The following is a 13,755-nucleotide window of genomic DNA, read 5'->3' on the forward strand; positions in this document are numbered from 1 at the left end:
GCCGAAGCGCGTCGGTTCGCTGGGGAGGAGATCGCGTCCGGCTCGGCGCCTGTGGGCCCCGCCGCCCGCCGCTCGGCCGGAGCCCAGCGCGGAGTCTGAAACCCGATCGCCGCCGTTGCCGACGCGGAGCGGGCGGCCCGGGGCTACGTGGGTGGCGGCGACGGTTGCGCGGCCACCGGGAGGGACGGTGAGCGGCGGCCGGGGTCGGCGGGGAGGCCGGGATGGGAGGCCGGGATGGCAGCGCCGGGGGCGCCTGGGCCTCGGCCCCGGGGCGGCGCTCCTGGGCCCGGCCCGTGCGCGGAGGCGCCGGCGGACCGCGCTCGTTCTGGACCCCGCGCCCGGCGCCGCGGTCCCCGCCCCGGCTCACCGCAGCCGGCAACGGCGCTGAGGCAGGGGCAGCCGGCCGGGCGCCGCATCCCCGCCGCATCCCCGCCGCCCGGAGGCCGGGGCCGAGCAGCCCGCGAGCCTCGGAGACCGGGGCGGCCCGGGTCTCCCGACCCCGCCCCGCAGCCAGCTCTGGGTCCCGGGCCCCCCGTTCACCCGGCCGGGCTCGAGGAGGCCGCGCCGCCGGCAGCCCCGGGGCTGCAGACGAGCGCGGCCGCCGGGCCGCGGCCCCCGCGCGTCCCCGCCGACAGGTGGGCGGCCCCGGACCCCCGGATCTCCGCACCCCGGACCCCCCCGGGTCCCCGGACCCCCCGCCCTCCGGATCCCCCGGACCGCCCCCCAGGTCCCCCGATCCCCTCCCGGGTCCCCGGACCTCGGACCCCCGCCCTCCGGATCCCCCGGACCGCCCCCCAGGTCCCCCGATCCCCTCCCGGGTCCCCGGACCTCGGACCCCCGCCCTCCGGATCCCCCGGACCGCCCCCCAGGTCCCCCGATCCCCCGCCCTCCGGACCTCCGGAACCCCGGACCCCCCCCCCGGGTTCCCGGACCTCGGACCCCCACCCTCCGGATCTCCCGGACCGCCCCCCAGGTCCCCCGATCCCCTCCCGGGTCCCCGGACCTCGGACCCCCGCCCTCCGGATCTCCCGGACCGCCCCCCAGGTCCCCCGATCCCCCGCCCTCCGGACCCCCGGAACCCCGGACCCCCCCCCCCCGGGTTCCCGGACCTCGGACCCCCGCCCTCCGGATCTCCCGGACCGCCCCCCAGGTCCCCCGATCCCCTCCCGGGTCCCCGGACCTCGGACCCCCGCCCTCCGGATCTCCCGGACCGCCCCCCAGGTCCCCCGATCCCCCGCCCTCCGGAACCCCGGAACCCCGGACCCCCCCCCCGGGTTCCCGGACCTCGGATCCCCGTCCTCCGGATCCCCCCCTCCCGGGTCCCCGGACCTCCGGGTCCCCGGCCCGCTGTCCACCTGTCCACCCCGGCCGGGCTCACTGTGCACTGGCCCGCTGTGCCGTTCTGGGTCTGCCGCCCCGCCCCGGGACCCGGCCTGCGCCCCCCGGCCTCCTCTCCGCCCCCCCCCCCCCCCCCCCCCCCCCCCCCCCGCCTCCTCTCCGCCCCGCTCTCCTGCCGGTCTGTTTTCTTAGGTTCACTTTTGAAGGTTCATTATATGTTGTTTGCAAAAAGAAAGGTCTGTCCCCGGGTTGTTTGCCAGTGAGATGTGTGTTTGGCAGCTCCTTCCCCGACCCTGGGGTCACCTCTCAGAGCCTGGGAGAGTCCAGGGTGAGGAGGGGCAGGGGGTGAGTCTAGAGGAGCCCCCTCCACCCTGGGGAGGGCGGGGTCCTCCACCCTGGGGTCCTCCCCTGGTGGCTCACACACACATCTCCGTTTTACACCTCAGATCTGAGGGAGCCCTGCCGGCCGGGAGATGCTGGAGGAGGACGTGGAAGTGGCCATCAAGCTGGTGGTGGTGGGGAACGGGGCCGTGGGGAAGTCCAGCATGATCCGGCGGTACTGCAAGGGCGGCTTCACCAAAGACTACAAGAAAACCATCGGGGTCGACTTTCTGGAGCGGCAGATCCAGTACGTGCCTCCTTCCTCCTCCTGTCCAGTGTGGAGACCGAGTTCAACATGTCCACCCAGGACAGCAGATCACTGCAGTGCATCCACCCACGACAGCAGATCACTACAGTGCATCCACCCACGACAGCAGATCACTGCAGTGCATCCACCCACGACAGCAGATCACTGCAGTGCATCCACCCACGACAGCAGATCACTGCAGTGCATCCACCCACGACAGCAGATCACTGCAGTGCATCCACCCACGACAGCAGATCACTGCAGTGCATCCACCCACGACAGCAGATCACTGCAGTGCATCTACCCACGACAGCAGATCACTACAGTGCAGTCCACAATCCATGCTCACAGCAGCGAGTGACAGCACATGCTGTCCTGGGGCTTGAATCCCAGACCTGGGCCTGTCTCTGAGCTTCTTTCTGGTTCTAGGCTAGCACTCTACCACTTGAGCCGCAGCACCACTGCCAGCGTTTTTTGAACTGCTTGGCCTGGCTTTGAACCTTGATCCTCAGACCTCATCCTCCTAAGTGGCTAGGATTACAGGCGTGACCCACCAGCCCCTGGCTGCCTCTTGAGTACCAGGGTTACAGGCCTGGGCCACCATGCCAGGCTTGACCACAGACATCTCTCTTTTTCCTTTTTTTTTTTTTGGTCTGCTGGGGGACTTGAACTCAGGGCCTGGGTGCCGTCCCTGAGCTCTTGTTGCTCAAGGCCTGCACTCTACCCCTATCTCCACCTCAGGTTTTTGAGATAAGTCTCGTGGGATTCATCAGCACACGCTGGCTTCAAGCTGTGATTCTCAAATCTCAGCCTCCTGAGTAGCTAGATTACAACCATGTGCTACTGGCACCTGGCCTATTTTTCTTCCCCACCCCTCCTTGCCTCATCCCCCCCTCTTTCATCCACCTCCCTTTTCCCTCTTATATCACTTTTATATTTATTAGCTACATTTTGGGTACTTCTTAAATAGCCTGATGTTTGACTCTGGTTGATATATCTGTTTCCTTAGAAACAATTTTTTAAGGAAATTTAATTGGTTTCTAAAACCCTTAGAGTAATGCCTTTTGTCATTAATCTCAAGACACTTTCAAAACTATTTTAGAGTGTAAAAACCAAATGTATTGTCGTAGACGTACGAAACAGTAAACAAACGTGATTTTACTGGCCTAGATATTAACCTAGCACAAAGACAAGCTGTCTTTGTCATTTCAAAGATTAATGTCTAATCTATTACCTTTCTCCAGGCATACTTTAAGAAGCCTCACTTAAAAGTCTTGATGATGTATTTGTACTTATTACCTGAAATCAACTAATACAAGTAGTTAGCATATAGTTAGTTGACCTGACTGTTGAGCTACTTGAGAATCTGTGCACTTGTGTTTGTGTGGTCATTTGTGGGTAGACACGGGACTGCAAAACCTGAGTGGTTCAACATTCAGTCTTCCAGCTGAGATCAAGCTTAGTCTCCCTGATTCAGCTTGATGCAGCAAACATGAGTCCTTCCCGCAGTGTTCTGCATAGTGTCACGTCTTTTACCTTTGTGCTTTTTGAAATTGCCCCCCCAGTTCTGTGCTGAAGTGCGGTCTGCTGTCCTAAGTGCAGGAGGGCTATAAAGTGCTTTCCTATAGAGAAAATACTTGGGTTAGATAAGCTTTGTTATTGATCTGTAGGGCATGAATTTAGTGCTAATTAAGTTATATTAATAAGTGTCCTTAAATGGAAATGTACATAAATTAAGGTAAGGTATTGATCTGTTAGAAAAAAAAATAGTCTTTTTTTCCTTTTACAAGGCAGAGAAAGTGTTCAGTGCAGCTCAGGTTGGGCTCAGACATACTGTATAGCCAAAGCTAACCTTGAGCTTATTATCCTCAGTTCCGCAGTACAGGGATAGTATCCACTACACCTGTTCTAAGACCCTAACCCAGTAGAGTTCAGCATTCGCTAATTCAAGCAGTGGTGAAGCTTAGAGGTAGAGTACCTACCTGCCTAGCATGCGTAAGGCCCTAGGTTAAACCTAGAAAAACGGAAACAACCCACAAAATAGTGCCATCTGGGACACAACTGCTTTGAGCAATGAGAGCCAGCTTTATGACAAAATAAATTTTCTAGTTTGAGGACCATGAAGTTTCATTCCATGGTCTCATCTGTCTCTAAGGCACCAAAGTCCACTGGATTGGGTAGAAGGAGAAAGCGTGGGCCGCAGGGTCCCTCTGCCCAGCACCACTGCTGTGACCATGGTTTAACCAAAACTGGTCCACGTGCATGGCTACCCGCCTTCCACTGCTGCAGTGAGTCCAGCGGGTAACGGACCCACACCTGAGTGTTTCACAGAAAAGCTCACAAGGTAACACAAAACTTTACATATGGAATAATCCCTCTTTTTCAGAGTTAATGATGAAGATGTCCGACTGATGTTGTGGGATACTGCAGGTCAAGAGGAATTTGACGCAATAACAAAGGCCTACTATCGAGGTAAAATGTGGTACGATTTGTTTGTTTGACACGTTCTTGCTCTTTCCCAGGTAAAGGTTTCTCTTTAGGAAGTTGTTGGGAAATGTAATTCAGAGTACTAAACTAGTTGCCGTGATCTAGGTTTGATCCCTAGCAGTAAAACAAAAATATGAAATCATTTCAGAGGATTTCTGAAACCCCAGTTCATTCTAAAGATCATGTGAAAAGGAAACACCTAGGTTGTAAACAGTGCGTTCCTCCTTAGAGTTATACGGCTTCTGTTTTGTTTCTGGTGCTAGGGCCTCGGGCATACTGAGTCTGGGATATGCTGGGGTCGTGGGGGCACTGGGCCTCTCAGGTCTGTGAGGCCTGGGACCTTGGGGCCACTGGGGGAAGGGAGAGAGGCTGCTCCCCTGGGCCACTGGGGAGGGGCCAGGACCCCCCCACCAGCCCGCTGGAAGGAATGCTCCTGGGAGAAACAGCTCACACCTGGAGAAAGCTTGTTGCGCTTGGTGTAATGTGTCGTTTCCATTACCGTTTTCTTTCTTCTGTGTGTGTGTGGGGGGGGAGGTCATAGGGCTTGAACCTGGCCTGGGCACTGTCCCTGAGCTCTTCAGCGCAAGGCTACCATCCTACCCTTGAGCCAAGCCCATTTCCCGAGGGCAATTAAAGATAAGAGTCTCAGGTCTTTTTGTGCCTGGAATGGCTTTGAACCTTGATCCTCACACCTCGGCCTCCTGAGTAGCTAGGCTGACAGGCGTGAGCCACCACACCCCTGCTCCATTACCTTTTTCTTATGAGCCCTTGTTCTTTTCCAAATAATGTTTTCACTGTTCCTCCAACTTTCTGGCCATGGTGATTAGCATCAGTCGTACAGCTTCATAGCTGCTGGTGCCAGTATTTGATAATTCACACCAAGTGTTCAGCACTGTATTTCCCAGATGCCATCAGAGATGGAGACGTATCATTGGCATGGTAACCCATTCTAGGACCTTCTCTCTCTGAATCCTTGCGCTTCTTGTACAAAGTCATGAAACTTTGCATCCCCAAGCCACTCTCCCTTCCCACCACACCGCCCGGTCCTCAGGACCGCAAGATGTCCTAGTAGCTGCTGCTTCCAGAGGCGGAGACTGGGAGTCAGTCATGGGACCCGTACCATGGGGCCCCAGCTCCTCTCCTGCTCCAGAGCTTTCTGGTATGTGTGCATGTTAGCCTTCATGTGTGGGGCTGTGGACATAACTTGAGGTTAGCCACATGCGAGATCACTGGCTCCTCTTGCCTTAAGATTACACGTGTTCACCTGTTTACTCATGGTCCTTAGCAGATTTTCACAATTACATTTTCCCTTTAATATATCTATAGAAACTAATCTTTGCTAGAACTAAAAAAGCCAGGAACACTGGCTCACACCAGGAGTAGAGAGTCTAGCTCCACAGTAATAGAGAGTAGAAGGATCTTGGTTTGAGGTCAGCCTGAACAACAAGTTAGACAGAGGTCATATCTCAGTAAGCCCAGTGACATGCGTGTGATCACAGCCTTGCGAGGCCATAGGCCAAAAAACAGCTAAAAAGCCACTTGGGGCCAGAAGTATAGCTTAAAGAACAGAGCATTTGCTTAGCAAGTGCAAGGCCCTGCGTTTAAACCCCAGTTCAGATCCAACCAAAGAAAAGAGAGAAGCCATACTTACTAGAACTTACGTTTTTAAAGACTATGAATGATGTTTAAATTATTTTCCATTGCGTTTTACTTGGATTACAAAGCTTTAAATAAGCCATATGTCACGGCATAGCCTGTAATCCGAGTGCTCAAGAAATGGAGGTAGAAGAATATTCATCCCAAACATCGTCTGGGCCACAGAGCAAGACTCTATCTCAAATATAGTAACGTACCTCCGGTAACTTTAGCTTCCACGTATTCAGTATTTTAACTTACTGTAACTCTTTTAGTTTATAAGTAGTTGTTAGTAGTTTATCTTAATAATGTAACCAGCCAGGCACTGATGGCTCCCATTCCCATTCCTGGCTACAGAGGTGGCTCAGACTAAGTAGAAAAGTACATGAGACTCCTATCTCCAAAAACCCTTTTAAAAAGATCAGTAAAAACAGAAACAAAAGCCAACCCAAGGGACAGAGAATCAGAGGAACAAGCAGACCAGGTGAGCTGGAGGCCCTGAGTTCAAACCCCGGTACCCCTCTTCCCCCCCAAAAAGAAAAAAAACAATGTCACAGTGTTTTTTTTTTTTTTAGCAGATTTGATTATAATGGTGGAGGAAGGGAAGCCATCAGGCTTTTCTAAACTGTAAAGACGAATGTTCACGTACCACAATCCAGGTGGAATGGTTTGAGGAACACAGTACTGAGCTGTCCCTTGTGGATCTCCTTGGGTTTCTGCCTGAATGATTTGGGTGGCGGAACAACAGAAACCAAATCCTCAGAGTGGCTTTGCACACAGGCGTGCGGGATTGGTGTTTGCTCAGGCTGGAACCTTCCTGGCCGTCTCCCCGGGTGGAGTTGGTCCTGCTAATTTTCTTCTTGGTTTCAAGATTGCTTCTATAAGCACTGGCAGCCCCATGCCTTGAATATCAGAATAGGCTGAGCTGCTAGGCCTTGCCGGTGGCAGGGGTGAGGGGAGGGAGTTGAGCTGGTTTGGGTCATGTAGCAGTCCCCTGCCAACACTGACCCAGGTCTCCCCCATGCACCCAGAACTCTAGACATCTGGCTATTGTGAACATCAGGGGAAAGGCACTGTTGGGACAGGCTGGCAGCGAGGTAGTTTTTGCTGTATAGATTCAGATACAGTAATTAAAAAGAAGAAAGGAGGAAGGGAAAGGATGTGTGAGGAAGACCAGTGAGGAGAGGGGTCCAAGGGCCCAGCCTTAGCTTAGAGGGAGCCTCTCCCCGCGGCCCTGCCTGTGTATCCTGGGCCACACCCCGATGTGGCTCAGAGGCTGGGAACGCAGGTCAGTGCCTCAGAAGGACCTTGTGAAGAGGTCTCCAGAGGCTGCTGAAGCCAGAGGCACCAGCCCTCCCTGGGCGGCGCGGCAGGCAGCGCTGAGCAGCTCAGGGCTCTTCTAAAACATGGCAAGAACCAGGCGGCAGAAACACAGAGCCCACCCGCAGCCCTTGTTAGAGAAAGCTCTGTCTGTGGGAAGAACCGCCTTCCACAGTGCTGCAAACTGGAGCTGGGGGAAACAGCCTGTCCCATGCAGTTCGTTTGCTCTGGTTTAAACACGTCTGGACCCTGAGACACCGCCTCTTCTCCAGAGAAGCCCGTGATCATTCTTTGTTCTTTGCCTATTCCATACCTTACTCAGGTATGGAAGAGATTGGGGAGATTGTAATTTTTTTTTTATTAATTCTTGGTCTCGTTAATTCTTACTGGTAATGTCTGGAATCATCCACCAGGCTTAACTGTGTACATCCTCTAAGATGGTGGTTTTGCTTTTCAGAATCAGACCTTACACTCTTGGGAATAACCTGTTAAGCTTCAACTTTAAATAGCAGTTGATTGCAACTACAGTTCTTGGTTTTATGATAACTAGGGTCTTATAATAAAGCTGTGATTATCAAATTACTTAAATCAGTTAAGTGATTATAAAATGATTTTGGTAATTCTAAAATGATTATAGAGTGTTTTATTTGTAGTTCTGGTAAATAGAACTGAAGGAAATATGCATTTATTTAAACACTAATTTAAGATCCCCAATTTAATTTCTCCTTAAATATTGAGGTCTGAGGGCCAGTTCTACTTCCCTCATTCTCCTTCTCTCCGCACTTTTCATTCTCCTTCCGTCTGTGTGTGTGTGTGTGTGTGTGTGTGTGTGTGTGTGTGTAAGCGTGTGCGTGCCTGCACGCCCGCGTGCATGTGTGTATATTTTGCATAATTAAGGTATTTACAGCTTGTTGTTTAGAATGGTATGGATTTACCTATACAAACTTCTGTTTGTGCAGTAATATGTTAGGTGGACCAGGCATGCTTTCATACAAGATGGTTCTGAAGGACAGAGCATGGGAACATGTCTGGCTTCTGGGACAGCCTCTTGCTTTTTTTTTTTGGTGGGTCATGGGGCTTGAACTCAGCCTGGATGCTGTCCCTGAGCTCTTCAGCTCTAGGCTACAGCCCTACCCCTGGGCCAAGCCCCACTTCCCGTTTTGATCCTCAGATCTCAGCCTCCCCAGTAGCTAGGATTACAGGCGTGAGCCACCACACCCAGTGGGCTCTTGCTTTTGTTATGAATACACCTGCTGACTCTGCACTGGCTAAATCAATAGCTGATGATGTATCCAACAGCTGCTTCTTGAACGTTGCTGGTTATTTTTAATTTTAGATATTCACCTAACATGACAATTGATAGTTTCAACACTGTCAGCATAGTATGGGGATTGCATAATTAAACAAGCTAAACTCCACACCCATTACACACGTTATATATGTTATATATACTGTTTTACAGGCAGATATAATACATTATTGTATATATTATACATATATCTGCTATACTACATGTTTGGAAAACGTTGTTCCTGATTCAACATTGGCTCTTTGACTTTGAAAATAAGATTATATATTGAAATACAAACAGTAGTTACCAAGAGGAATTGAGTCACGTGAGAGTTGCCCTGACAGTGCAGGATGGCTGCACTGATGTAAAACCTGTTTGTGTTCTTCTCAGGAGCCCAGGCCTGTGTGCTTGTCTTTTCTACAGTGGACAGGGAGTCTTTTGAAGCAGTTTCCAGCTGGAGAGAAAAAGTAGTAGCTGAAGTTGGAGACATACCAACTGTGCTTGTACAAAACAAGATTGATCTCCTGGATGACTCTTGTATCAAGAAGTAAGACGGCCCCGCAGGGGCAGGGGAGGTTCTCCCCACAATGAAACTGTTTAGTTGTTGCTTAACTTGCAAAACTTAAAGCTTTAATATACTTCATTTATAATTATTTTATGTTCTTAAAGGCTTTAACTCACTTGAATTTTCTGTGACCTGTTCATTGTGATTGGTTTAGATTACAAAAGCACAGTAGTTGACAAGTCACAGTAATGAACTATATTTCAGAAAGGTTTAAAAAAAAAAAAAAGTGGGGGGCCGGGAGTTTGGCCTAGTGGTAGAGTGCTTGCCTAGCATGCACGAAGACCCAGGTTCGATTCCTCAGTACCACATACATAGAAAAAAGCCGGAAGTGGTGCTGAGGCTCAAGTGGTAGAGCTCCAGCCTTGAGAAAGTCCAAGGACAGTGCTCAGGCCCTAAGCTCAAGCCCAGGACTGGAAAAAAAAAAAAAAAAAAAAAAAAAGTGGGCTCGAAGTGTTTACCATAAAAAAAAATGGTGGACTCTGCAGGCATTAAAAATGTCTAGCCAGATTTAAATATTACAAATGTAGACTTTTTACAATGTAGCTATTATGTGTTCACAATTAAGAACTAGGACCATATTGTTTTGCATATTCAGAACTGTTACTTTCAAATTAGTGAACAAAGTTTAGCATCCAGATAATTTTTATCTGAAAGTTTGTCTTGTTACATTATTAATATCTTTAATAATCTTTATATTTCCTTTTTTTTTTTTTTGCCTGGACTCTGTCCCTGAGCTTCTTTTGTTCAAGGCATTCTGCGGCCACAGCGCCACTTTTGCATTTTTCTGAGTAGTTTATTTGAGAAAAGAATCTCAGGGACTTTCCTGTCTGGGGTAGCTTTGAACCATACTCCAAAGATCTCAGCTCCTTGAGTGGTGAGGATTACAGGTGTGAGCCACTAGCACCTGGTTCTGTGCTGTTTTTACCTTATTAAAGCGTGTTCTATTTCCTGTTGCATACAACAAATTGGGCTACAATTTAGTAGTCATTTAAAGCAACATTTTTGTTTCTGTGAATGGGAAATGTGGAAAAGGCTCAGCAGGTGGCTCTGCTGGCACTGCTGTTGAGATGCTGAGACCTGACCATGCTAAAGCACCTTTCTCCCTCCGCAGTTTTGTTTTTTCAAGAGGTAGGGTTTCACTGCGTAGCCCAGGCTCCTCTCAGACTAGTCACCCCCAGGTGCTGGGGTAGTGGTATGCTCTGCTGCACCACCCCTGCAGAGGAGGCAGGGGGCCCAGTCCTCACAACTGCTCCTAAGGTGTGCCCGCAGCATTCTCAGAGGTGACCCCAGAGGGAAACCCAGAAACCAAGTCTTCGTGCCCTTGATGCCCAGGGAGGGGGGCTATTCATGGCTGTAGACAGCAGCCGTTAACTATGCTAACTTTGGCTTTAGGCAGCAAGGATTTTTGGTGGCAGTAAGTACTCATTATTAGACTTTGCAGAGTATAATGAATTCAAATGCTCGTAAGGAGAGAAAATACTACATAAACGTAGTTTGATGGCTAGAACAGTGCTGCGTTTACAACTGCAGCGTAACAGTGTTTACCCTGAGAGCAGTGAATCCTAGCTTGGCTTTCCGTAGATCTGACTCAGTGGGACATCAATACCTAGCTTCCTTCAACAGAAATGTGAAACATTTTTGAAGGAAATTATTCACCACCCTACCCTCCTCTCAAAAGTGAGCTGTCAGAAATGCTTGATGAGCCTGTGTCTCTGTGTGTGATTCTGTGTGCAGTGAGGAAGCTGAGGCCTTGGCAAAGAGGTTAAAGTTGAGATTCTACAGAACTTCAGTAAAAGAAGACCTGAATGTGACGGAAGGTAAAATGTGTCTTTCAACTTTATCTCCAAAAATATGCTGACTACTTGTATATTAGCATAGGATTTCAGATTTTAGAATTTTTGCTTATCTTTTTTTCGAAGTTCCCACTCCAGCTGTTTCTATGCCTCCATCTTCAGCACGATTGGATTGTTTCAGTCTCACAGTGGTAGAGGGTGAGGCAGTGATAATGATACCCAACTTGTTGAAAAGATGAGAAGTAGATTGTGACTTCTCACCTCAAAATTATCATTCATTGGATTGCAGCTAGGCTGTCACTTGAGTGTTTATTCTGGATAGTTTTCTTCAACTAATCTAGGGTAGACGCTTTTTCCAGAATGAGTCAATTTAGTGTTGATAAATGGTAATCACTCTTCTAATAGTATGTACAAATATTTCCTTACCTAATTAAGTACTATTTAGTACTTCTCAGGTGATTGCTAAAATAATTTTTAAAGGTTAATTTTTAAGTAGGTTTAGTATGAATACTGTAAGGAATATGAAGTAGTCAAAGTGACTGTATTTATTCTAGTTTTTAAGTATTTGGCTGAGAAATACCTTCAGAAACTCAAACAAGTCCCTGAGGACCCAGAACTGACGCACTCAAGTAGTAACAAAATCGGTGAGTACAAGAACACGTATGCTTGCTCTCCATTACCCTGCTTTACTTTTTATAGAGAATGTGTACATTTCTCTAACAAGTATGGTTCATGATTATTGAACTGAGTAGTAGTAGTATTTCAGGTTAAGTGTTTTTTTTTTTTTTTTTTTTTTTTTTTTTTTTGCCAGTCCGGGGCTTGAGCTCAGGGCCTGAGCACTGTCCTTGGACTTTCTCAAGGCTAGAGCTCTACCACTTGAGCCTCAGCACCACTTCTGGCTTTTTTTTTTTTCTATGTATGTGGTACCGAGGAATCGAACCCGGGTCTTCATGCATGCTAGGCAAGCACTTTAACCACTAGGCCAAACTCCCAGGTCTCAGGTTAAGTGTTTTCTTACCACTGAATTTCCTACCTGGACCTTAGGAAGGTCTGTTCTCTGACTCCATGCTCGTCCACGTCCCCGTGTCAGTCTTTTCTTCTGCATAGTGAACACATTTCTCTGCCAGAGTGCATCCGCCTTTGTGAAGTCGAGAGCCCAGCCTGCTGGTTGTGAGGCTGTGTGCTCTGGGGTTCCTTGATCTTCATCCCCTCCCCTTGCTGTGTGTACGTAAGCACACTCAGTGTGTCATGTGGATTTTCCTGGGCTCTGGCTTCTTTTCTTGTCACTTTTACAGCATATCTTGCAGAGACACACCCCAGATGCCCTGGGAACAGAAAGCATGCGTAGGAAGCCTCTCTGCCTGCTTCGGTCTCCTTGGCCCCTCATGTCTTGCTACAGTCCTCCAGAAGGTTCTCCTCATCCCAGCACTTAGACACTTAGGAAGGCTGGCCTGGTCCTGTGTGGACCCCCATCCCTACTACACAGGAACCCCATTTTCTGGTGCCCCCATGAGCCCAGAGCTTGCCGACGTGGGCACATGTGTCTGTGGGACATGGACTCTCCCACCTTGTGTCAGGGTGGTTATTTGTGCTCTCAGCTCCAGACCCAGCAGAAGACTGGACCTGGGTCTGTCTTTTTCTGAAGGAACTGGGGTTTGAATTTGGGGTCTCACACTTTTGCATATTGACACTCTGCCACTGAGCTACATCTTTCATGTTTTCTTCTAACAGACAGAAATCACAGTCCAGGGCACTGGTTCCACAGAGGGTTTCCTGTGGTTGGAATTAACTGTAATTGCTCCCTCCTTTGAGCTACCTGTAAACCAAACGTAGAGAGAATGGTCTCACCTCACTTGCCAAGACTGCAGAATCTGGTGTGGACAGGAATTGGTCCTAGACATCATTGTAATCTCTCTGCCTAGAGTTCCACATACAGTGCTTGGTAGATAGTTCATAAAGCACATTTTGTGAACATTGTTGCACCATTCAAATAATTTATATTCTTTAAATATAAATTTTAGTACTAATATATTTTAGTACTTTTATGTCACGTTTACCAACAGATTACACTTACATTGTTACAGACTAAATAAAAACTTGTATTACTAGCTATTGCATACGCAACATTAGAATAAAATGTCACAAATATCTGCTGTAAACCAGTATATTTGAGGTGGTTATAGGATATATAAACTGAAAACACATTTGTTGATTCCAAAATTCAAGGTAGATTAGTGGAACTCCACAGAACACTAGTGCACCCCGAGCTCTGAGTAGAAGAGGGAGACATGAGCGTGAGGATGCCATTCCTGTATATGCAGACTGCACCCCTGGCAGGCACATGGGAGAATGGCAACATATCTGCTCTAGAGGAGGATGTCCTGCCAGGCAAGGTGGAATTTTATGAAATGGAGACTTCATTGTGACCTCTCTGGGGCTTGAACTCTGGTCCTGGGAGTTGTCCCTGAGCTCTTCAGCTCTGCCCCTTGAGCCACAGCGCCACTTGCAGGAGATGAGTCTCAGGGACTTCCACACCAGCCTGGGATGGCTTTGAACTAGGAGCCTCAGATCTCAGCCTCCCGAGTAGCTAGGATTAGCGGTGTGAGACAGCACGCCCTGTGCGTTTATTCTTAAGCCTGGAGTCTTGGCTGTGCTGCCCAGGCTAGTCTTGACCTCAACGTGTCTTTCTCAGTCTCTT

The 13,755-nt window shown here is 49.5% G+C and overlaps 1 protein-coding gene across 1 annotated transcript in view; it reads left to right on the forward strand.

Annotated features, from left to right (window-relative positions):
• The window catches only part of Rab23 (RAB23, member RAS oncogene family), a 14,428-nt gene continuing 673 nt past the window's right edge, over window positions 1-13,755 (forward strand). Inside the window, exons 1-6 of the mRNA XM_090355446.1 lie at window positions 1-187; window positions 1,785-1,966; window positions 4,353-4,438; window positions 9,090-9,246; window positions 10,999-11,081; window positions 11,612-11,701. Of these exons, the coding sequence (XP_090211572.1) occupies window positions 1,812-1,966; window positions 4,353-4,438; window positions 9,090-9,246; window positions 10,999-11,081; window positions 11,612-11,701 (571 nt within the window). The 5' untranslated portion in view covers window positions 1-187; window positions 1,785-1,811. The remainder of the gene's footprint in view (window positions 188-1,784; window positions 1,967-4,352; window positions 4,439-9,089; window positions 9,247-10,998; window positions 11,082-11,611; window positions 11,702-13,755) is intronic.

Source organism: Megascapheus bottae, chromosome 22 (assembly GCF_031878675.1).
Source record: "Megascapheus bottae isolate mThoBot1 chromosome 22, mThoBot2.hap1, whole genome shotgun sequence".
Taxonomy (NCBI): domain Eukaryota; kingdom Metazoa; phylum Chordata; class Mammalia; order Rodentia; family Geomyidae; genus Megascapheus; species Megascapheus bottae.